Raw genomic sequence first — 26,128 nt, 5'->3', positions numbered from 1 at the left:
GTTCCCCCCAACTCCACCGCTACCCCTCTGTGGTAACTATATCTAAGTCTTTAATTGCTATGTTACCTAGCATTTCATTGGGGTTCAATAAACATTTAATCATCATAGCAAAAAGTGTCTGCTATGTTGAAACTGTTTTCTCTGGCATAAGTTACCTTCTCTAGAAACAGAAACAGAACTCCTTCCAGATGACATGGCTGGCCCAGTGTAGTGAGTATCAAATTCAGTTTTTAAATACTGCCTACACTAACCTGTATCATCACGTAGCTTTTATGCAATTCAGAGAGGTCTCAACCATTTCGCCCTATGGATAGTATAATAGTTTGCCTAAATATTGTTGTAGGAAAGTGCTGCAAAACTACTTATTAGCGTGTGTTAAGTGGCCAGCTACTGTGTTCCAGGTTCTGTGTAGGACATAGTGTTACTGGTCAATCTTATTAGGGAAGTAAATGGAGGAGCAAATGAGTGGTACCTGATCCAACTCAGGCACAGATATACTTTATCGTTTATAGCATTGCTAAGAATAAAAATTAGGGCTATTTCATGGAAAAATCTAGATTTTTTGGCTTCCCTTGGTAAATCGGAAAATCTGGCAACACTGGGCCTATATCCCAATGGCAACAATTAGTGGGAGGTAAATAGCAGCTGTCCTCTTTAATTAGGGTGTGTGTTTCTCAGTGTGCTGTAGTCCCTATCACTCCCTGTTGCCTACATCTAGCTTGTTTTATTCATTTCTGTGGCTTCCTGGCCCTTATAATGCCCCTTGCTTTGGAGTACTGTTGCCTTTCTGGGACCCTTCTCTTTAGTTTCCAATAGCAGTTTTCTGGCCAGCCAGACAATTAATGATGACCACAACAACTAGTGTCTGTGTGATGCTTAATAGTTCACAGTGGTTCTCAAACATTTCCATGTATCAGAATCATCCAGAGGGCCTGTTAAAACAGAGATTGATGATCAGTTTCTTATTCAAAAAGTTTGAGGTAGCATGGAAGGATTTGCATTTTTATCACATTCCCAGGTGATGCTGCTGGTGTGTGTACCGCCTTTGGAGAACCACTCAACTACTGCACTGTAGCACAATAGTAAGTCACATGAGCTTGTTGGGGCAGGATGTTCCCCACCAGAGATAATATTTGGCAAGATTAAGCAACTTATCCAATGTCATAAGAAACAGCGGAGTCAGATTAAAACCATGTCTTTAGAGTATATCCAGCAGGAGACCATCCCGTACATCCCTGTTCCTGCCCCACATCTGCCCTCCAAGATGCACAGAATCCTCTAGAGAACGCTGTAAAACAGACATAGCCACGGGGATTCTAACTGAGGATTATACCATGGGTGATCGTTGTCGTATCTCAGGACACGAAGAGTTAGCACTTGTTTGTATTCAGTGAGCAAGGGCAGAAAGGCGGGGTCAAAGCTTGACATCAGGCATACCTGTGAAGGTATGAGACATCCCTGCTGGGCAGAGTGCAGGAGGCCCCACAGCCAGTGTTTTGTGCTTGAAGGAGGTCCACTTGAGCAGGTAGACGGCAGAACAGGTGGGACCAGTACAGTCTTTGGTGTCGACATGGAGCAACAGGTGCTACAGAGCCAGGCGGAGCACAGCACTGGGGATTCATTGGGGAGCCAGTGGTACTGTTTTCAAGGGGGAGACTCATGGGGAACTGTGATTGAGGTAGGCCCACCTGAGGTCTGAGACTTGGGAACAGGACTTCAGGATGGCAGGATTGCTGGTGGGATAAGACAGATTGCCTGGGCAGGGACTAGGTACAGAAAACAACTATAGGGATCCGTTTTCCAAGATTGGGGTGCAGGGCGGAGCTATAGGGCTTCTCACTTACTAGATCTGACTGTCAGGGTCAGAGCAGAACTAGCAAGAAAGGTGGTCTCTTCAGTCTTGGCATGTTGGGCTTCTTAAAACTTTCTCTAAATCAAGATTAGTCTAATGACATGGGGCCCTTCCCTCTTACAGGATGAGAAGGAAGATAAAGATGGGGAACAGACAGGCCTAACATGGATTAAATTTATTAAATTCTATCTGCTTAAAACTCTATGAAAAGAATAATTGGGTCATCATGTAATCAAGATAACCATTCACTGACCTAGTTCAGAAGTTTGTTTATCTGTACACAATCAAGACTGTTTTAACAAATCATCAGCCATCTGCCTCCAGTTTTCAAGATAATTAGTTATTTGTTGATTTACATATTTATGTGCATATGTAATTTACATGTAAACTACACCCATGAAAACCTATTTTGATTGAGATTGTTAGACAGTGATATATTCTGGTTAATTTGGGGGTTGACCATACAACATTTTGATTTCAATCTTGTTGAAAAATTTTTTTAAATCTTTTTACCTCTTTCCTGCTAAATGTTGTATAATGAAAATAACAAAGTCCTTTTTCCTTGTTAAAAAAAACTGAATAGCCTCCTCAATCTGATAATATAGATAAGGCAGCTATAAAATAAATATTGGCAATTCAGGGGTGTGGGAGTGGAGAGGCATGCTTACTGCTGCTCAGATTCAGTCGTTAATATTAACTGCTCTTCTGTGCTTTTACCCCTATCCTAGAAGCGAGCCATAGAAACTAACCCTGATTAGTTGAGGAGTCTGATTGAGCTTCTGCTACTCAGTGAATGCCCAGCCCATGAGAACACTCAGGGCTGGGTATATTATGTGTTTGATTATAATAAACTATAAACATAGAGGGGATAAGTGTCTCTTTTTTCCCTTTAATAACATTAATTGTTTTAGGATTATGATCATCACCTGAAAACAGTCATTATGTGTAGCATGACATCCTCATTGTTCCGACGGGAACCAAACACTCTGCTTTCCTCTAGTCAACTTTAGGTAGCCTCATGGTTTACTCTAGAGGGAAAGATTTGGGACTGGGTTTTATCTAAGGAAAAAAAAAAAAGAAGCATTACATTATTATAAACCAGTTCAAAAACCAGTATATGAGGAAAGACCTCACTTGTGCACAATGTAATGTGCAAACCAAAGGCAATTTTCAGTGATGGAAAGGAGGTTAAAACTATTTTTTTTTTTTAAAAAACAGGCTCATGCACAATTAGTTCGAGAAGTTGATGTGGAGAAGGTGTCTGCTTTTGAGAATCCGTATGTAGATGCAATAAAGAGTTTATGGAATGATCCTGGAATCCAGGAATGCTATGACAGACGACGGGAATATCAGTTATCTGACTCTACCAAATAGTAAGTATTCCTCCAGGAGGCCCTTTGGATCTTTCTCTTTACTTTCATGTGCAGGTGCTCTGCAGTGAGACCTTCTGTGTTCTGTAATGTGTGTATTGTTATCTGATTCTAACTGCACAGTTAGGAAGTATAGGTATTAAACTTGTGCCAACCTCATAAAGTTAAACTATATTGTAAGGGGCTGGCATCATGAGTCAGGGAGAGTATTTTACTATTTTCTGTTTGAAAAACAAACTGAAGACTCTAGGAATCTGCATTCACTAACCTGTCTCTTTCCCCACATTGTAAACCAGCAATTCTCAAACACATACTTCATTGTGCTTTGAAATCTTGTAATAATAATTTTTAATGCAAATTTCTGATCTTATTCATATGCTGGAAACCACCTACGCACATTAAGAACCGCAAACAAATGCGCTTGATTATGGCTTCGCAAACATCAGACTTCCTGGTTTCTAGTTTCCAGACAGAGAACCTTGGCTGCTTTCTGGGAGCCACTGTTATGTTGATGGATAGATTTGCCTTTGCATGAAAATTGCGTGGGAGTCTAATTTTGCATGCATTCCCGAATTATTTTGTGAGCTGTCAATCAAAATCATGTGTCCTGGGAGAGATTTGCATCCTAGAGAGGTTTGTTAGTTCTCTAGATTAAATTTTGCCTAACAGAAAGAAAGTAAAGATCTGGCAATCATTGGATTAATGTAATCAATGTGGTCAGCAATGTAGATAATTGGGCGCCTGAAAAATGGATTTTTTTAGTAGTATTTAGCCAGATTTCTGCCTACATTAATTATATTAACCCAGTATTTGCCTCTTGTATTGGTTCTGGGCAGACAGAAGAAAGGGTGGAAAATGTTCAGCAGCCTCAGGGCAGTTCATATGTTGAAATGACCCTCTGGATGAGAAGAGGACCATGGGGAAAATAAGGAGCCCCATAGGCTGATTGGTATCGCTCAGCAGTGCAGAGAAGATCCAAGAGCTATTTGGCTCTGTTTTTGCAGTAAAGTGGGTCATGCTCTTACCCTAGTTCTAGGCATTTGTATAAGATAAGTTATGATTCAGGTCAGCCACAGAAGTGTTGCCTGGTCAAAACAGTTCTTGTATTCCTAAGGTAAATCTGAATTACGTAATTCTGAAATGTGACGTGGAACGCTCAGGAACGCCGTGTCTGTCGTGTTTAAGCTAATACCCACTGCTGTGTGCCTCTGAAATGAGTGCTTCCTCCTTCCCTACTTCTTTTGGCCTTCTTCCACGCCTTCACGGATCCTTCCACACTGCCTGTCCTCAGGCTTCCTCTTCTGTGTCTGCCCGCCTTCCTTGGCCCCCTTCCCTTCCTCCCTCCCTCTCTCCCCCCCCCCTCATTCCTACTGTATAAGTTCCTGTGAGTAGAGAGATGAAGAAGATGCATTCAGCTCTTATGTGTTCCAAATTCTGCCCCCTCAACCTTTGACCAGCTGTCTTCCTTTTACTTCCTGCCCCCTCTGTCCTTCTGTTTCCTTTGCCATGTCAGACTTCACCCATCTCCCCCGCATTGCTGCTGTGTTTTACCCCTCGTTCCTGTTCCTGCTCATTATGTCTTCCCCTGTCCGCCGGTTTACCCCTCTGCCCTCACCTCTGGTTCTCCTTTAACTCCTCTTCACTTCCCACTTTGCTATTGTGATGCCTCTCCTGGTCCTTACTGAGGAAGAAATCCTCCATTATAAAGTTATATTCGCAAATAAATGCTCCACCTCTCGTCATTTCTAACCCCTGTCTTTTTACTTTATCATAAATCCTGTCTCTCCCCCTCCTCCTCACCTCTTCTATTCTTTACCTGTCACCTAGATCTGTTCTCCCTACAGAGAGGTCTTGCGACTAGGGTATCAGAGCACCAGTGTCCCATAATGATGTTGCTTACCAGGGTTAGGGCTCCCCGTTAGGAAATGGTCTGCCTCCTGCTCCTGGGATGGGCCCTCTGAGGACACCTGGCTCGGCCGCTGCGGTTGTGTTCTTGAGACAAAGCTCCACCATATGTCTGGTGACATTCCTTCAGTTTAGATTTGTGCATTCCCAGACAAGTACCCGTGAGTTGCTTTAGGGCAAAGAGCTATCCGCAACTGCTTCTCCAGGCCCCTGTTAGCACTGTGATGCTGGGAAAGCCACCATGTTAGAATTCTGTCGCACAGCCTGCGTCTACCATAAAAACACGCCTGCTCTGTGGGCACGTCCCTCGTGTTAGAGCTGAAGATACGGGAGCACATGGGACAGGCTGATCTCAACCCCTTCACATGATTATTCTTTAAACAGTTCTACTTTCCCCTGATGGGGATAGGGAGAACTCGATTTTCTAAACTGTACATGTGGGTATATAAGTGCATGCACATGCACTTTTTTTTTCTTTTTTAACCATATCTTTATGCAGAAGTAATAAAGTAAATTATGTGTCCTTATACCTACATTTCAGTATGCATCTTTTTGAAAAAATAGGGCATTTGCTTACATAATAAATAATATCATATTATACCTAAAAATAATCAGCAGTCCTTTTCATCATTCTATACCCAGTTCATATTCATATTTCCCAGATTCTTCCAAAATATCCTTTAGAGTCAGTCGATTTTAGGGCTACACATTGCATTTGGTTTTTATGTCCCTTAAGTCTCTTTTAACCTACTAGAGACCTGCTTTGTATTTCACTGGCATGTTGAAAAGATTGACCTGGATTGGGCCTGATTGCTGCCTCAGAGCGTGATTTAACTTTCTCTTCCATCTCTTGGATTTTCTACAAACTGGAAGTTGCATTTAAAGACTTGATTACATTCCAGTTAACCATTGTGAGTAGAATACACTTTAAGTGATGTCATACACTGGTTTACCCATCAGTGGTAAGTTAAGGTTCACCACAGTGTTAGGGCACTGACAGCCTCCATTATAAAGTTATAATTTTTTCCTTCTGCCACCAAAAGCAATCTGTGTGGTGTTACTTTGTCACTGTGTAATCTCCAGTTCCCCATCAACTCTTCACCTGATCGTTTTAATTCCAATCAATAAGTCTTATCTGGTTTAATAATTCCATTAGGATTTGTAAAAGAATGATTTTCTACTTTTATCATTTGGTCTTTGTTGGCATTCTTCTATGAAGTAGAAGGTTTTCTCCTCCACTGGTGCTATTTGCTCATCCTGAAATACATTTTCTACCAAAAGGTGTATGTTTCAGTCTTTTCGTTACAGTAATTTGTTACATAGGCTAAATAGATGGTGACTGTATAACTTATCCAAACCAGGACATTTTGAGAAGGAAGGAGTTACTATGAATAATTGCAGTGGGGGCTTCCCTGGTGGCGCAGTGGTTGGGGGTCCGCCTGCCAGTGCGGGGGACACGGGTTCGGGCCCTGGTCTGGGAAGATCCCACATGCCGCGGAGCGGCTGGGCCCGTGAGCCACAATTGCTGAGCCTGCGCGTCTGGAGCCTGTGCTCCGCAACAAGAGGGGCCGCGATGGCGAGAGGCCCGCGCACCGCGATGAAGAGTGGCACCCGCTTGCCACGGCTGGAGAAAGCCCTCGCACAGAAACGAGGACCCAACACAGCCATAAATAAAATAAATTAAAAAAAAAAAAAAAAAAAAAAAAAAAAAAAAAAAATAATTGCAGTGAAATAGCAGGCATAAACTGGGAATCTCCTGGTCAAGCAGGGACATTGGTCACCTTAGCTAAATGAAACCTAAGGAGGTGTTTTGTTTTTTTCCCCTTCATTTTCTCTAGAAGACTCTTGTTTACTTTCAGGGAGTAGAACCAATCTATTCCTGCCAATTATGGAAGTTGTATGTGGAAACCTGAGTTAGCTGACTCCATCCATGTTTCTGATCTCTAACCAGGATGTTTCAGCACTCTTTATATTATAGATCAGGGCCCAAGTAGCCTGTCTGGCCTGCCTTTAATCCCATTGTGCCGGGAGGCCAAGTATTAGAGTCACTTTATTCTTCCCCATCTTAGTCCCAGGCATTTTCCTTTTCCTTAGCCAGGAAAACCCAGCACAAAGATAAGACCAGTGGCTTTTTGGATTCACCCATTTGCTGCTGTGTTGCACATGTTCCTCCAGTGTGGTCCAGGGAATGCCCCGTGAACTGCGGGGATAGTACTGAGGAGGATGTAGGTCCCCTATCTTGAGCACCACTGATTCCCAGTACTGAATTCATTTTCAAAGAGTAACTCAAAATAATTCCTTTTTCTGCATTCGAGATAGTTGTTACCCCTTTTCCTTTCTGACGTTTGTGTACATTCCACTTGTGTCTTTTAGTATTTTATCCTGCCTCTGGTACTTCATGTGGAGGCATGTTGTTCTTTCTATCTTTATAATTAAAATTTTAAAACTTTGTTGATATTCTGCACCTAATTTCTTATACGGTATCATCACCTTACAGAAATCTTTCTGAATTTAAGACCAGCCTCCCTGAGTACTGACTGTCTCTCTTGTGGTTCTTCAGTTTAGATTTAGGGAACATGTAGGTACCTAATCTCTAGCCGTGTGAGAATCTGTGCCTGCCATGCCCATCTGCTTAAAGTTTGCAGCTTAACAACAATTCTCTCCAGGACCCTGCTGGTTGTGAGAGTCAGTGTAGGCCACTTGCCAGGAATACTGAGAACAGAGGCCAAACATACCTCCCTTCTTTTCTATCCGATGAGCTCCTATTTATCCTTCTGAGACCCAATTCAGGAGTCACACCCTCTGAAAGTCTTGCCCAACACCAGAGATAGTGAGTCACTCTGTCACGTATCTTATTTAACACTTGTACAAATCTCCTTTGTATCTGGTATCATGTTTACTGAAGTGTCTCTCTCCTCTGCCCACAGTGCCTAACATTGACTGCTCGTGTTTGACCTTCACAAATGATTGTTCCATGAAATCATAGATGGGTAATTTCCACTGTTTCAGTGACCGTGATGTAGGCAGTATCTGTCTTTGGCCATTATAGACGAACTATGAAGTTCCAGAGCTAAAGGCATTTAAGTCTTTTTTCCTGCTGTTTTTGAAGGTCTGGCATGTGGAAAGTTCTATTATCAAAATAGCTTCCATTTACTGGACACTTCCCGTATGGTAGATTCTGTGCTTAGTCGTTTATATGCAAAACTGTAGATATTTCTTATTATCCCTATGAAACAGAGGAGTAAACAGGGTCTCAGAGAGGTTGAGTGACTTGTTCACGGTCACACAGTCAGTAAGTGATAGCAGTAGGAACTGAAATCAGATTTGCTGCCTCCAGAGCCCAAGTTTTTAACCACTGTGAAATCCAGCCTCACAGAGGATGGATGGATGGATGGATGGATGGTTTAATGAATGAGAGAGAGAGAGGGAGATAATTGACAGTTGTTAGATGTATAGATGATAGACTAATAGATAAAATAGCTATGATTAGATAAATCACTTACCATGAAAGATACAAATTATTTATTAATCTTTATTAATGTTGCCTATAGGTAGTTCCGATTTACTGGAAAACACACCCAGCAGGGTTTTGATTATCATCCAGAAAATTTAGCCATGTTTAACAGTATATCAATTGTTCATACAACATAAAAGATATTCTAGGTCACACAGAATTGAGAAATATTATTTATTTTAGTTTACAGTCTTAACCCCTTTTCCCATACTCCATCCAATAACTTTTTACTGGAGTCAAACTAGAGCCAATACGAACACTAAAATGATTTGAGCTTTCCTTTTTCTACTTTGATTAGCCAACTTGCTGATCATAATAAACAGTCAGATGGCTCAAAGGACAGGGACCACTGGTAGAAACAAGGAGATGGGAAATTCCAGACGACCGATAAGCAGTTTAGGATAAGTTTGCAATTGGCTTTAATTTGGCATAGTCTTCCAGTTCTGTTTAATGAAAGACTAAAAAACATGCTGGAGAGTTTTGTAGATTCCCTTATTACCCTTTTTGTTATTGATTAAAAAAAGTCTGAGGCCTCTGAATATCTTTAGATAAAGAGTCCAATAAACAGATGGCTGTAGGTTTACTTTTTTTTTTTTTTGGCTGGGGTTCACCACCTGCCTTAATAGACTGAGACATCAGGTCAAATGAGTTCACTGCCTACAGTAGCAAAAGCTCCCTGACATTAGCCAGAGAACACAAATCTCAATCAACGTGGCATATAGTGAGAAAAGTCCTCACACAGCAGGCTTTTGGCAAAAGACTGCTGTATCCTTGTTCACCTTCAGGGACCAGGTAATGCCTCGTCTTGCTTTACTGAAGTACCCTCCAAGGATTTCAGTAGATCAGACACCTTGAAATTTCCGCATGTTCCACAGCCCATGAATCCAAAGTACATGAAAATTGGCTTTGGGGCATAAGTCCAGTTTGGAGTTTACTTCTAACTTCATGCTTAAATTTTTAATTTAATTTAAAAATGCACAAGGAATTTGAATGTTGGATTTTAAATGCAAAATGAATTTTCAGAGGTAGGTTAGCATATCCGCCTGCTTTGGGGCTGAATCCTTCTTGAAGAAGTACCTTGCTAAATTAGTTCCTGACTCATGAGCCAAATACTTGAACCTGAGCGTGTGTTATCTCTAACTCTCACAGCCATTCTAACTTTACTCTTTATCTGACTATTAAAAAGAAGTGTAAGCCTACTGCAGGCTTTTGGAGGCAGACGAGACATTGTGTGGTGAGACCATTGGGTCAAAGTCCAGCCTTCAGTGGAATTGCATCTGCCATTCCTCACCTGTGGGGCTTTTGACTGCGTAAGTCTCACTGGCCTCAGACACTGGTGTCTGTTCTGTAATCTCTAAACTCTTTTCTAATTCTGAAATCCTTTGATTCTGTAATAGCAGAATGCCTTTATCTGAGAAACCATTACCCTATGCAGTCAAGTGGAAACCTGGTACCCCCCAAATTTACCTGGAAATATAATGAACAGAGAGATTATTCTCTATATAGTTAAATGACTAAAAATGCTGTCTTGAGCTCAGAAGAGGGTATTGATCTTGCATGTTTGCTCTTTTTTAAAGAGTGACAGTAATAACATGGAGTGGCCCTTTTTTTCACCCGCGTGACATATTTACTTCTATTTTTGTTATCTTTTATCTAATGAGCCATATCTCCTAATAACCTTTATTTATTTATTTATTTATGGCTGCATTGGGTCTTCGTTGCTGCTCACAGGCTTTCTCTAGTTGCGGTGAGCGGGGGCTACTCTTCGTTGCAGTGCGCAGGCTTCTCATTGCGGTGGCTTCTCTTGTTGCGGAGCAAGGGCTCTAGGCACGCAGGTTTCAGTAGTTGTGGCTTGCAGACTCTAGAGTGCAGGCTCAGTCGTTGTGGTGCAGGGGCTTAGGCGACATGGGGGATCTCCCCAGACCAGGGCTCGAACCCATGTCCCCTGCATTGGCAGGCGGATTCTTAACCACTGCGCCACCAGGGAAGTCCCTCTCCTAATAACCTTTTGCAAGAATAAAACATACCCTGTATTTGTCTTCCACAGTGAACTCTGATGATTCTAAGACTTGGTCTCTAGTATTTCTTTTTCAGAATGCTTGGAGCTGTTAGAGGTGGTAAGACTTAACCACTGTAACCTTCATTACAGTGATGTAGTAGGGAAGGGGGTTTGCCTTGACACCTGTTCGTCATTCATTCACTCTGCTTGAAGGGCAAAGTGGATGTGGGAGATGCTTCACTCTGTCAGTTTGCTGCTTGCTCATATTTTGGCAGAATGTTTGCACGTTCAGTAGTTTGACCTCTTCTTTACAATCCTTCCCACAGTCTACTCAGGATGACATTGTACCCACATGAAACCAGGGGCGCTATTACTGTAGAACAGGATTGGAAAACCCGCAGGCCAAACTCAACCTGCTGCCTGTCTTTATAAATTAAGTTTTGTTGGAACATAGCCAAGCCTATTTGTTTATGTGTTGCCCAAAGCTGGTTTTGTGCCCAGTGGCAGAGTTGAGTCATTGCAACAGACTGAATGGCCCACAAAGCCTAAAATACTATCTGATTTCAAACCACCCCACCTCGCAAAAAAAAGAAAAGAAAAAAATTGCAAGCCCCTCCCATGGAAGAAGACTGAATATTAAAAGGCAACTAGCACTCTGCTTCCACTTCTGCCATTTAGATAGACCCTACCTTAGGCCTCGGATGCTCTGAATCAAACCAGAGATTCATTTTTAGAGACCTGAGAGAACAGATGGCCTGCAGTCCCTCAGCAGTACTCCATCAATAGGTCTTTGCACAACAAAACTTCAGATAGGAGGTGAGCGTCAGAGAGCTCTAGACTGTGTTCCCTGGTAGTACCTCTAAATGCCGTGCACAGAATGTCCAGTACTAAAGATGGCATAAATGACCAGAAATGTTGACTGAGTAGATTTGGCTCTGAGAGTAAGGATTGTGTCTCATGTGGCTTGGCTTTTGCCCCCATTGTAGTGCCTGGTGCAGCTGGTTGAGAGTGTGATGGGATTTAACAGTCAGTGGGACCAAAGGTAGGGCTGACCGGCTTTTGAAAGGGGCCTAAGAGAACTCGTACCTGACTAGGAGATGACCCCACCTCCAGTCTCAAGTGAGCCCAGGACACTTGCTTTCTCCATCAGGCCCGTTCCTTTATTTTCACTCCCCACCTGCCAAGCCCTCTTTGAACTCTTATGGGCTGACCCTGATGTTCTTCTTCATTAACACCATGGCTTCTTGATTTAAAGAATTGTGGTCTATGATTAGTTTAACGTGACAGCTCCTCAGACCTGATCATCCTTGTTAAAATGAAAGTTCTGGTCCTACAGAACCAATATCCAAGTTAAGGAGACGTGACCGTGAGAGACCTGCTTTAGTCAGCGACCTTTTGCTCATGGCTGACTCTTGGCTACCATCACTGGGAGCTCTCTTCTGAGTCACATCTTTTCTGTGCTGTAAAATGGTTATCTTATAGCATGTTTATCGCCATTGCTAGAGCACGAGCTCCTTGAGGACAGGATTCACATCTTTTTTTTTTTTTTTTTTTTTCCTTTGTGGTTCCCACCCAGTGCTATGCACAGTGCCTAGCTTTCAGTCAGGCTTTAAGAGAAAGTTGTTGAATGAATGAGGAACATAATAAAAGAATAAGTAAATTATGTTTCTTTGCTGATTTCTTCCCATCCCTCTTTTCTCCCCTCTTCTGCCTGTTCCAGTCCCATTCAGTCTGCATGCTGTAACTCATCCCCCACTTTTCTATGCAATTCTCTAGTGACTGCAGTTCATAATCATCTCTCCCTTCTTAATGCATTCATAGTTAGCGCCTCACAGTTTGGCACTTAATTATTTCTTAATAGATTCATCTGTGCTATCTTTGCTTCGCAGGTAGCCTGATGTCCCTAAAGGCAAAGAAAATATATATATTTTAAGTATTTTGTACCAGCTCCCTGTGCCAACCCCCCTCCCTCTCCAACACACACAGTGATTTGAATTGAACATATAACAGATTTTCAATAAATATGTGTAAATTAATGAATTAAGCACTGTCCTTACAGTTCAGGCTGAGCAGACTAGAATAAAAAGTACCCTTCTGATGCTTCTGATACGTTTTAGAAGTATAAAAATTGTGTCAAAATTAGTCAACAGCTTTGAAAGTTAGCATATAAAAGATGAATAAATTAACAAAGCCAAACAGGCAAATTGAAAAAGGCCTCTTCCTCCCTTCCCTCTTCCTTCTCTATCTCTGTCTCTCACCCTCTTCTGTTGTTTTGTTGTTGTTTGTTGTTGTTGTTTAATATTTTAATTTGATTGGAGTGTAGTTGATTTACAGTGTTGGGTTAGTTTCAGGTGCACAGCAAAGTGATTCAGTTATACATATATTCTTTTTTAGATTCTTTTCTCATATGGGTTATCACAGAACATTGAGTAGAATTCCCTTATACAGTAGGTCCTTGTTGGTTATCTATCTTATATATGGTAGTGTGTGTATGTTCATCCCAAGCTCCTGATTTATCCCTCTCCCCTGTTGTTGTTTTGTTTTTGCTCTTAATTACAAGGTTAATTTGTTTTTTGGGCAACAGACTTGGGAATCTTTTGCTCTGACCCAAGCCTGGCGGTGGCCCTGGCCCTGGAGTCTGTCTGACACACACATAGGTGCCCCGCTCCTTCCCCACTTGACACTAGTGGTCTCTTTACGGTAGACATTCAGATCAACTATCCATATATAAGATACTGAAACTGTTTACTAGATGCAGTGATATAGGATCTTTTTACGAGCTATTTAATTTACTTTCAAAAAATCTGATTTTCTGGGTTGGTTTAGTTTATTGGCAAAGGACAATTTAAATGCATGATCTCTTCTGTTTTATCCCACAGCATATTCTCCCTGAGTAGCTTTCATAAACTGTGAGATTGTAGCCCCCTCCGCTACCACTAGGTGATCGTGTTTTAAACCTGGAATTTTATACTGAAAACAAATAATTTCTTATGAACAAATTCTCTGTAGTAAATGCTGCACCTCCTTGAACTCTGATCATGGTGTACCAGGTGTTAAAGAGGAAAAAGGAGAGTTGATTTGCCCTCCACAGAGCGAGCTCTTCAGGAGATGGAAGTGTTTGTATAATGAGTAATCAGAAATCTCGTGCAGCTGACCCACCTAACCAGGTTACCAGCCAGGCTTATCTGAGCAGCGGGCTCTACCAGAGGAGGGAGGGACTTAGCTGGGTCTTGGCATCAAAACCTGTACTTGACTCTCCCCTCAGGACGGCAGTTTTGCAGAACTGTTACTTACACTTTTTTTTTTTTTTAAGTTCACTTTGACAATTTCTTTTATTTTTTTCCTTTGAATTCTTGTGGTCACATAGAAACTGCACAGTAACTGTAAGTTTCTAGTTTCTCCTTAGCTTCCACTGCTTTTGACAGTGTCAGATAAGATCTCAGGCATGATCTAGCTTTCACATCCCCCAAGACTTCTCCTCTTATAAGGAGGTCTTCTTCATTTTTTTAATGAAGTCGACCTAGTTTTTCTAACCTTCTTTTCAATAATAAAAAATGTGAAATTCTACCCAGAGTCATTTTCTGTGCCAGAACTTCGTCTTAATATCTGACTTGAACTGCAACTCTCTTATATTGATAAATACAGCCTCTAGATAAGAGGCTCTTACACAGGAGTTGAAGAGCCCCAGCATACACCCCGTAGTGTGTTACATTAAATGCTCCATTTTCTGTGCCAGAACTTCGTCTTAATATCTGACTTGAACTGCAACTCTCTTATATTGATAAATACAGCCTCTAGATAAGAGGCTCTTACACAGGAGTTGAAGAGCCCCAGCATACACCCCGTAGTGTGTTACATTAAATGCTCCAAGGTGCTGTATTCAGTCATCTTACTGTGTTTGGTTGGATTTAGAACAAATGTCAGAGATTTCTTTTTCCACTTATCACCCACGGGTGCTTTCCCCCTTTTGGTATAATTGCTAAGGCTTGTATGCCTAATACGTGTATTAATTTTTTTTAACCCCGGCTGTAATATGATACTGTTTACTTGCTGAGTCATCTCTAAATTTTATTCGTGTTTCCTTCATTAAAAAAAAAAAAACCCACTTGATTCTAATTTCTATGTTATTCTTGGCTTAGATTTCAATTACCCTTCCAGTCATAGGTAGTAGGGCTTTTTCTTTTTACTTCTAAAAAGATCTAAGAAAATAAGTTCTCATTACATGTCAGATTGGAGCATAAATTAAATTTGAAGGTCAACTCAAATCTGTTACTGACAAACTACTGCCAAAAACTAAGGAACAATTGAAATCTCTTTTTAAAACATTCAAAAGAGAAATGCCATATTTAGTTTGATTAGAGCATATTGTTTTAGTGACATTCAAGCTTATCGCATATATTTTTAATCATTTAAAGTAATGGATTATAGCCCATTTCTGAATTTCTTATTTTTTCTGCAGCCAGATGTGATACTGAAGTTAAATGTATAAAGACTTCAGCAGTTACAAGGTGTAGTTATAAACGAATGGACATGATTTCCTTGTCTTTCTTATAAATCAGTCATGCTAGAGAAGGATGTTTTGTGGATAATCACCAAGGATTAGAGACAGTTCAAACAAGTTCCCAGAAAATGGCTCTTTCCAAAATATACAAGCATTCATTCCTTCCCTAATAAACTCCCCTGTTTCTCCTCTTCATATAACACCCTTTTTTCCTATAAGTTGGTAAACTCATTGCAGGCAGGGATCATATCCTGGGAATTTTCATTTCCTTAGCACCTACCAGAATGTCATGATCAAGATGGCTGTTGAATTTCAGATGACCCTGCATTTTTTTCATGGTAGGAAAGGAATTATAGAAATTTTACTAGTCTTTTTGTCGGCTTCCTTTTCCCTGAAAACCATCAGAAACCTGTTTCTTCCATTAAAGATATTGTGTCACAGTCGTTTGTTAATAAGGGACCACTCCCTCTGTTTGCCCTGGATTAGAGTGAATTCCAAGGCCTGAAAGCTTGATACTGACAGGCATAAAACAGATGTACAAATTATATCATTTTGTGGCCAGGACCTAAAGAAGAGCAGGAAGCGCATCTACTAAATGAAATTAAATGGATACTGCCTTTCCTTTCTGTGTTGTCTTTATATTCGTCAGAGGCATTTGAATTCAGAATTTAGGTCTTACATAATGCAAGCCAGTAATAGCCCGGAGAAGTAGTTGTGTAAAGATGGGTACCTAACAACCCCCATACTCTGTTGTTTTCTCCTAGAAGGTGTAACCTGCCTTTCTAACCACTACAATGTTTTCCATAAAATAGTTTTAATTTGGGTCCCATGTTAAGCATCTGCTGTGTTCCAGGCCCTTGGTTGAGTGTCGGTGACCAGTCTTGGACAAAGGGAGTCATGGTCCTTGACCCCACAGAGTGTGAGAGCCCTAAATGGGCAAATGTCTGTGGGAAAATGTTGAGGTTTTTGGGGGTTTTTTAGTCAATTATGAAGTTATCAATTATTGAATGTCTCAAAGCAATGACAAGTCATTAAATTCCCTTGAATGGATTAGAGTAAGATGAGTTTGACTAAACCCATTTTCAAGCACAATCTTAAATAAGTCTTCACTCCTAGCCAGTTAAATAAGTCCTGTGTGTACCGTGGAGCTTTCTCTCTCTGACATCAGGAGAGAGCTACTGCCAGCCACTTGTTATATACATACATTGCCTTGGAAATGTACCTTGTGCCTGTCACCATAGCAGCACCCTGAGAATGACCTCAGCAGCCACTCAAAATCATTCCTACAAAACAAATTATAACTATAATTAACTCTGAATTTACTCTGCAATATAAGTTGTTCAGACCTCAGTGTTTTTTAGCTAAAGGTTAAATGAATGGAGTAATCCAACATGAACCCATCCGCCCCCCATATTCCACCAGCGTTTTTCCCCCAAATATGAGGTGCTTCAGTGGAAAGTACAATTCAGTTAAGAGATTATTCCATCATTACCTCTTCTCAGAATATGACAAGAATCAACAAATGAGAATATGCTAGTCTTATCATGCTAGAACTCCATTTCTAAGGCAGTAGAGTGGCCTTTTTCCCTAAGCAAATGTGAAATGCAGAAAGTGCTGTGAGTCCCTCCAAGTCCTGAAGCCCAGAGTGAGGGGGCCACGTGGGGTTGGTGCTTGTGCAGGCAGAAGCTCTCCACACTGGCCTCTCTTTGGCAGTGAAAGATGCGAGTCTAGGTGGCCTGCACGTTTTACCTGTTTCTCAAATTATCTGCAACAGGTCTTCAGTTTCGGGTAGCTTTTGAGCCGCCCAGACCTTCCTGTAGGAGAAAATAGATTGTGTGTCTTTTGTTTGATTGGGGGGGTTTGTTGTTGTTCTGTTTTGTTTTTCTAGTCTTGTTTTTGGGGTGTTCTAGGTTTGGTTTGGTTTGGTTCCGGTTCTAGATAATGTATGTTTCAACTAGCAGACCTTGATAACGAGTTCTTTTCCGTTTTTTTCTTTTGTTAAACTAGATCAGTTTAACTTTTTTACTCCAAGTGAAGTAGGCCTTTCTCTCCACCATCCAACTAAAACAGAACAAGAATGTCAAGCAAGCAGTGCAGTTCACTTTCCCGTAAATTGTAAATGTATGAGGGTCTTTAATGGCCATTTCCTTGCCTTGAAATATGTTGAAACCTGGGCAATGAACAGACAGAACAGAGCCTAGCTAGCAGCAAGTGCCCAGTATAGGTTAATTGTTACGTTGCCATTATTACTCTCTGAACTATGCTGACGTTGAAAAGGAGCAAAAGAAAGATGAAGGGGGAAAATATTCTTGCACGTATGAATGCTTCAGATATTCAGCTAATGTCTCAGTAGTGCCCGGCGTTCACAGAGAGAAACCACTGACAGTATTTTTAGGACAGCCTCTAAAACTCGTATCAGTGGCTTTCAGTCGCAGGTGTATATCCTCATTCTGTGTTACTCCATCGTGTTTTTCCCAGAGCTCAGTTCACCCTTCTGAATTGGAGAGAGACTAGCAAGGTTCTCACGTGCAGTGTGACAGGGACTCTCCCACTTCATGTGCTGGTTCTTTAAATTTTCCTGTGCAAGGACACATGTTTAAAAATGAAGTGGCGGGCTTCCCTGGTGGCGCAGTGGTTGAGAGTCTGCCTGCTAATGCAGGAGACACGGGTTCGAGCCCTGGTCTGGGAGGATCCCGCATGCCGCGGAGCAACTGGGCCCGTGAGCCACAACTACTGAGCCTGCGCGTCTGGAGCCTGTGCTCCGCAACAGGAGAGGCAGCGACGGTGACAGGCCCGCGCATCGCGATGAAGAGTGGCCCCCGCTTGCCACAACTGGAGAAAGCCCTCGCACAGAAACGAAGACCCAACACAGCCAAAAATAAATAATAAATAAAAGATTAAAAAAAAAAAAAACACCCAAATCCCAAAAAAAAAAAAAAAAAAAAGAAGTGGCAACGAGTAGTCTGTTGAGTTCATCTTCAAGAAACAGATCAACAGGGCTTCCCTGGTGGCACAGTGGTTGAGAGTCTGCCTGCCAATGCAGGGGACACGGGTTCGAGCCCTGGTCTGGGAAGATCCCACATGCCACGGAGCGACTGGGCCCGTGAGCCACAATTGCTGAGCCTGCGCGTCTGGAGCCTGTGCTCCGCAATGGGAGAGGCCACGATAGTGAGAGGCCTGCACACCGCGATGAGGAGTGGCCCCCACTTGCCGCAGCTGGAGAAAGCCCTCGCACAGAAACGAAGACCCAACACAGCCATAAATAAATAAATAAATAAATAAATAAAATTAAAAAAAAAAAAAGAAACAGATCAACAAACAGAAAGCCACGATTTCTCTTCCCACAAGAACACAGTAGCACCTTGTGTCCAAGACTTAGCCACCTTCTGTTCTGACCTCTGGATTGGGTGAAGTGAGTAGAAATGGTTTACTGGGTAGCCTATTTCCAAACAAGCTTGCCAGTGTGAATTGGAAGTTCTCTGATTCCTCTGAATTAAATTTTTGTATATAGTAGTTAAATAAATGATGATCTTGCAGATTTCAAAATGTACATTCATTTCGATTTTTTCAAATCAAGGAGCTCATAAATCAAAAAACTCCATCTATACAGAGTACCCAGTTGATTTTGCATTTATGGAGTCATGAGCTGGTTTATCTGTAGGATGAGATACAGGCCAACACCCAAAACATGGGCTTGTTAACCCCATCAGGCAACTCCCGGACCGTGCCAGGATATTCACTAAAATTTGGAGTCCAGTCCATTTTTACATTTCCTTCCTGCCTCTCAAGCCCATATTCTCCCAGCCTCTCCCTCTTTTTGTCCCCCAGCCATTTTTCTAATAATTAAAGATATCAGGCTGGTTTCTATCAGCCAGTAGAGAGCTAATTGCCAGCTAAAGAATCATTGATGTGTTTGGGACAAGGCCACTAGAATACTAATTATAGTTGCTTTGTATTAGGAATTTCCAGACTAATACTGTACTTTTTTGTCTTAAAGAATTGGTACAGCTCCAAAAAGTCAGTAACTTCTTTCTTTGTTAAAGTCAGACGTAGCTCTACTATTTTATGATCCCATGAATCTTAGAGACTTAAATTTTTTTCAATACTCAGTTTCAAATTTAACAGTATCATTAATATGGAAACACCACTAGTAAGAAGGATATTTAAATAATGCTAAAACTAAATCTCAGCATGGGAAATCATCCCTCCATTCAGCAAATAATCGTTAAGTACTATTTGCCAGGCGCTCTTTTAGGTACTAAGGCAGGAATAACAGGGCGAGACAGTCTTTATCCTGGGTAAGTCACGTCACCTGAGTGTTTGTGCGCTTGCTGAGTTATGCTCCACACCAGACATTCCCTGTTATGTGTCTCAGAACTCACTGTCTCTCTTTTTTATTTATTTATTTATTTATTTATTTATTTATTTATTTATTTATTTATTTTTATGGCTGTGTTGGGTCTTCGTTTCTGTGTGAGGGCTTTCTCTGGTTGCGGCAAGTGGGGGCCACTCTTCATTGCGGTGCGCGGGCCTCTCACTATCGTGGCCTCCCGTTGCGGAGCACAGGCTCCAGACGCACAGGCTCAGTAGTTGTGGCTCACGGACCTAGTCGCTCCGCGGCACGTGGGATCTTCCCAGACCAGGGCTCGAACCCGTGTCTCCTGCATTATCAGGCAGATTCTCAACCACTGCGCCACCAGGGAAGCCCTCACTGTCTCTTGTTTGTGGGCATAAAGGGGTTGAAGATCTAATCTCTTCCAAGTCTATAATGGTTCTACCTTTTCTTTAAATCTTATTCACATGTTAGTTACTTTCTGTATATACTTTGCAGCTGTATGTTTTGAAATCATATCTGTGCTCCATCCCTTCCAGGGCCGAAGGGAACATAGTGACTCTTTGAAATCATGAGGATGCCATGCAGAACAGTCATTTTTACCTGTTTGTCATCAGTTATATCAAGTTATGTCATTCTTAAAGTTGTAAATTATTTTTGCAATTTGAGAGAATGGAAAGTGAATGGAATATAACACTTTTGAAATGATAAAATTATACTGATGGAGAACATATGTGTGCTTGCCAGGGGTTAGGATTGGGATGGGTAGCACACAGAAGTTTCTTTTTGCTAACAGAACAATTCTGTATCCTGATTGCAGTGGTGATTGTGCGAATCTCTACATGTAATAAAATTTCATAGAAGTATACACCCCCAAAAATGTGTGTGTGTGTGTGTAAAAATTGGTGAAATCCAAGTAGGGTCTGTAGTATAGTTAATAGTATTGATCAGTGTCAAATTCCTGGTTTTGATAATATACTATGGTCACATAAGATGTTATCATTGGGGGAAATTAGGTGAAGGGCACAGGGGAATTCTCTGTAATATTTTTGCAGCTTCTTGTGAGTCTATAACTATTTCACAATAAAAAGCTTTTTTTTTTTAATGGAAAAGTGTCATATAAGCAGATAAATTTAAAGTTCAGGTGTGATGAGTCTATATACTGGGAATATCTGGCCTTCAGTATTGTTGCCTCAGTGACTAGAAATCTCATGGCTTCACATTAATTGTGAATGACTTAGGCTTTGGACAGAGTTTAGGACATGGTATGCTGCTGTTTTATAAGGAAATACATTCCAGGGAAAGGCTCTGATGTTCTGTAAAAAGGCAAAAAAATGCATCCTGACCTTCTGTGTAGCTCTGTTATCTGTTTGTTTATACCAATAACATTTGTATAAATAATTCAAAAACTATTTGCTTTAAACTCCTGCTTGCCCACCAGACCTGCTAAACAAGTAGAGGGTAGGAGACCCATTTAATTCTTTTCTTCCCCCGCTTTACGTTCTGTCAGGGTTCTATTTGACCGTAAGAGAAGAAAAGAGAAATACTGGGAACCAGGTCATCCATGGATGGACAGCCTCGCTCTGACTAACAGAAGGTTGACTGTATCTTTCACTTCCCCAGCTACTCCACCACTTTCTGATATTTTCCTTCCTTCTCTCCACTTCTGTCTTAGGATCCATTGTTGTCCTTCCGTTTCCATCAGCAGGTCTGGTGTGACGGTGTCACTGACGCTCTCTCCTGTGTCTTCCCTCCTCCAGCTATCTTAATGACTTGGACCGTGTTGCCGACCCTGCCTACCTGCCTACGCAGCAAGATGTGCTCAGAGTTCGAGTCCCCACCACAGGGATCATCGAATACCCCTTTGACTTACAAAGTGTCATTTTCAGGTAGTACCTGAGTCCATACAATCTACTTCCCAGCTCTTCTGCCTTGAGCACGTTTTGTGAACTCTGTGAATATTGAAACCATGTGTAGACTTTAAAAACAATATCACCTTTATAACAATTATTATCACTGGAGACATGAATGAAATAGTGTGTCCCTGAAAGAGGAAGCAGAGGAAAGATGTATGGGCAGGTTTCTTAGTTCAGGTTAAATCACTGAGAAATCAGTGAATAGTTTGCCGGTGGTTAAAAGTTACTCAAACATTGGTCCAGACTAAAACTGGTTGGGAATCATTTTAACTGTGAGGTCAATGTTTGTACATTGTACAAACTGTATTTTTACATGTACCTATAAACACTGTATTTTTACATTTGTATAAGATATAAATTATCTCATAACCCTATTAATAACAGAAATTACAGGTTGTCAGAAGCTTTCATGTTGTTTCCTCCAGGTCCTCTGGTACCAAGGTAGAATTTTTCAGTAGCAATAAGAATACGGGCTGCTTTGTACTCCTAAAATGAGTTGCCTGAAAAATTTAAAAATACATGGTTTTGGAAATGGATTGATTAACCTAGTCTAAATTTACATAGGAAAATAGAATGAAAGTTTATTACTTTCTCCCTTGCTGCTGCTGTTCTTTCTGGGTAATACTTCAGCTGAAGTAGTCTAATTTTTTTTAAGATGAGAAAAAATAAACAAGACTGATGTACTTTCATTTAATCTCTTATTACACAATCACTCAGACGTACTTTTAGTTAGAATACAAACCACATGGTACATGGAGAAATGAGGCCGTATGAATATGTCTTTGGGTGCAGAGAGTTGAGCTCCTTGGGAGAGCCATCCATTTAAGACAACTACGTACAACACAGGGTTGTGAAGTGGAAATTAATGTAACTCCTGTGATGTAACTCTGCCATGTGACCCTGATGGGCAGGCCCTCCATCATTCCCTGCAAAGCACTGTGTGTTTCATTCTAATCAATCTCTGCACCTGTGGTTACATCTGGCTGCCATACGCTACTCTAATAGACATAGCCATAAAGAGGGTGACACTTTGGAAATAATTTCTGAGCCTCTTTTTTTTCATCAATAAAATGGTTACATTAGATGATCACCAAGGCTCCCTATAGCTCCAGCATTCTGGATTAAGTTTTGAGTTCATTGCGTTTAGAGATCTTTAATTTGAGACACCAAATTTCCTTCTGCTTATAACCATGTTAGAATATTTTCAGAAAACATAAAGCATTTCATGGAGATTTCATCTCCTTTTTGCTTTATGATTAGTGAAATCTGAAACCAGGTTACTATTACATCTTGGGTTTTTTCCCTACATTTTGGGCACTAGCTTTTAAAGGACATTCTTTGGCACTTCAGTAAAAGTAATGACGTAGAAAAATAATTTCTTGCTACCATCAAAAACATCTTATAGGGTTTAGCATGACAGGATTTCATGGAATGAGAATTTTATATAAATGAGCATATTATTGACTTGACATTAGAGAAGAGCTAGCATTTTAATATTTCTAAAGACCTAAGGATTCTAGTTTTGATGTCTGTAGTTCATAGGTCTCCCTGGATCCATTGTTTTGCCCCTCAGATATCTCTTTCATAGGAAACTGTTCAGAGCAGTCACGGGAAGATTCTTGATTTCTTAGTTTAGGTTTGATCCTTAGAGGCAGGAAAATACCAGGAACAACTGCAGTTTTCAACAAACACTTAAAGAGCCCTACTCTCAAACTTTTATACCTAAAACTCTCATTTTCTGAAAATATTTTATCTTGTAAACATTGTGCACATTTTAGTCAAGTTATGGATTCAACAACTTGAGGAAACTTGGATTCATTACCAAGTTCTGCTAGATATTTTCTATATACACTAGCACTCAAATTAATTGATGCCAGTGTTGATTCCTGAGCACAGAATTGATGTGTAAAAACAAGTCCTTGATATAGTTCAAATGGTGGCCTCTTATAGCATCTTGATGTTTTACACATACCACTTCTAGCAGTTTAGCAAGTTGACTTGTGCATAAGGCTAATTGCACCATATTACCCAACATGATTGGACTGTCCCAAATTATTATCAATATTGGAAAGAAAAAACAGCCCCAAAAGCTTACCTTCCTGATGAAGATCAGTGGGGTTTTGTTTGCATTTAGTTGAAGCATTACACACCCATGTTGAAATACATAGCGTCTTACATCTTTTAAATGCATTTGTAGTCATTCCTAGCTTCCTTTGTAGTCATTCCTAGTGAGGATCTTCATTCTCATTTTATAGGAAAATAAACTGAAGTCAGTATTTGCCATTAGAGCTGAACACAAATAAAACTCATTTTGTTTCTGACTCTTCTGTGCTTGATTAAATAAAACAGCCTTTTTCCTTGGCTTGGCACAGGATTTTTTTTTTTTTTTTTACAAAATTATAATTTTTATACATATCGGGTAACTTTCTAATAAGTGCAATGAGTTATTACCCAGAATGTCTTGACTTTGATTGTTAGGTAACAGAAAATTAATAGATGTTCAATAAGTGTTAATTGGATTGGTTTTGATGACCATTCTCTATAGAGAGTAGGTTTCCTAAGTTTTTAAGTAAAGCTATATTTATATTGATATTTTTTTATGTGCTATTAATATGAATATTATTAACCTTGCAGAATGGTCGATGTAGGGGGCCAAAGGTCAGAGAGAAGAAAATGGATACACTGCTTTGAAAATGTCACCTCTATCATGTTTCTAGTAGCGCTTAGTGAATATGATCAAGTTCTCGTGGAGTCAGACAATGAGGTGAGTGCTCTGTGGACAGGCAATGGATTCTCATTTTAACATCTGACACAAATAAATGATAGGGTGTGGGGTAAACTGACTTCATTGCTTTCTTGACTACTGATTTGGGAATTTTTAAAAATAACCCTGTGGTACCACGTGGTGTACTCAGAACAGTAAGATGTTTGAGCAGGTCTGTGTGTTCAGGTCTAATTGGACCCTATGTGATACTTTTAACACTACGCAGAGGCTCTGAAAATGAAAATAACAAGGAAATCCCTAGGCTAATTGTCACATTATTTTATAGCCTTCTTCCTACAGGATGGAGTTGGGAGTGTTGGAGTGAGTCAGCCTGTTTTGTTCTGTTTTCATTTTGTTTAAATCGTTGTTTGTATGAGGGGTGGGTCCCAAAGAGTACTCAAAACCTCTCTTGGCAAATGTGAATGACTTTGCAGCTGGGCTCTAAATCAGTTTGTTCTGGAGCCAAGAAGTGTCCTAGTGATGTGGCCTTTCTGCTCTTATAGAATTCTATAGGCTACTGCATAACTTTGTCTCTACTAAGCACTGGGTGATTGAAAAAGCATCCTTGATATGCCTGTCTGGAGAACTGATTCAGTGTTGTCATCTCCTCCCTATGGCATGAAATCCTAACAAGTATAAATATGGATTTTTAGGACAATAAAGGCTCGCTGGTGAGTCAGAGTTGATTGTGGAGGATAATTAAGGGAGCACAGAAAACCGTGACTTTGATCTGGAGTTCGGTGTGTATTGGGAGAATGGAGAAGACACCATTGTTATACTGTTAGAGGCAGAGTTTGCAGACTGACATGCCAATAGTAGATATTAAATTTCCTCCTAATAGGGTAGAAAATAAAGAGACGGAAGTGAGTATCCCCAATAGCTGATTAAAATAAGATCTGGCATATTAAATGTACTTCTAATTTTATACAGTTTTTTTGGTACATAAGAATTCTGGCTTCTTGGTCCTTTTAAATATTTTATTTTTCTGCAGGTATTAATATCTCTTAAAATACATATCCAGTCCTACATAGCATTTTTTTTGTATGTAGGATTGATGAAGAGTTATGAACCAATATCGCATATAGAGCTGAGTTACCTATTCATACATTTCAAATGTTTCCTGGGTTACAAGTATATGGGCTTTTGAACCAATCAAAGAAGTTCTTTTTTTTGTTGTTCATGTATATCTTGCTATTTAAGGGACTTCTTTTTAACAATGAGGTTTATCAGCCATTTGCCCTCTGTAGCCGTAATGCAAAGTGCCTGAAAAGCATGCTAAGATATATGAGAATCAGTTATCACACTTTGAGTTAAGCAGTTACCATCACAATTTGAGCTATGATATCTCTCTATGTATTTTTATTTTTATATCTGTTAGTTGTTCCATAATCTTTGGGTATAGTATTTTAAACATACTACATATCTTGGAAGCATATGACAGCATTTTTTATTTCTTTGAATGTTGAATCAAGACAAAAAATATTTTGAGCGCTCATCTACTATGTGCTGGATACCAGGGTATCTAAAGAGATACAGAAATGGGAAAAAAAATCAACATTGTCCTAAAGGACCTCATAAAAGAGGGATGTTTTTGTCAAAATAGAGAGTCCGAGAGAAGGAAGGCCTTAGTTATAAAGGTCATCATTTCTTTTCCTTAGTATGCTGTCCAGTGAAATAAAATTTAAGACATTTTCAACTGCACAGAAGACGTAAGACGCATGCATAATTTTATTTCTCATGTCACTGTTTACATATAGCTAGAGGAAAACAAGTGTTTATCAATACACATTTTATATGAGATAAATGCATTCTACTTATAAAGAAATATATTTTGTGATTTAATGCTAATCAGTTTACCACTTTAAAATTTGCAACTCATCAGCTAATTCTAGCACGTAAACCCAGTTAAAGTTTCCACAGAATGAAAGTTTCCACAGTAACTCGCCATTCAATGTATAAGCAGTACACACATCT

General features: G+C 40.3%; 1 protein-coding gene across 1 annotated transcript in view; it reads left to right on the top strand.

The window, feature by feature from the left end:
- GNAQ (G protein subunit alpha q) overlaps positions 1-26,128 on the top strand; it is a 291,299-nt gene that overhangs the window by 194,950 nt on the left and 70,221 nt on the right. The window contains exons 3-5 of the mRNA XM_059924960.1: positions 3,071-3,225; positions 21,235-21,363; positions 24,025-24,154. Coding sequence (XP_059780943.1) covers positions 3,071-3,225; positions 21,235-21,363; positions 24,025-24,154 — 414 coding nt within the window. The remainder of the gene's footprint in view (positions 1-3,070; positions 3,226-21,234; positions 21,364-24,024; positions 24,155-26,128) is intronic.

Source organism: Balaenoptera ricei, chromosome 6 (assembly GCF_028023285.1).
Source record: "Balaenoptera ricei isolate mBalRic1 chromosome 6, mBalRic1.hap2, whole genome shotgun sequence".
NCBI classification, from domain to species: Eukaryota; Metazoa; Chordata; class Mammalia; order Artiodactyla; family Balaenopteridae; genus Balaenoptera; species Balaenoptera ricei.
Note: the sequence above shows the minus strand (reverse complement) of the source record. Positions and strands in the feature narration are given on the sequence as shown.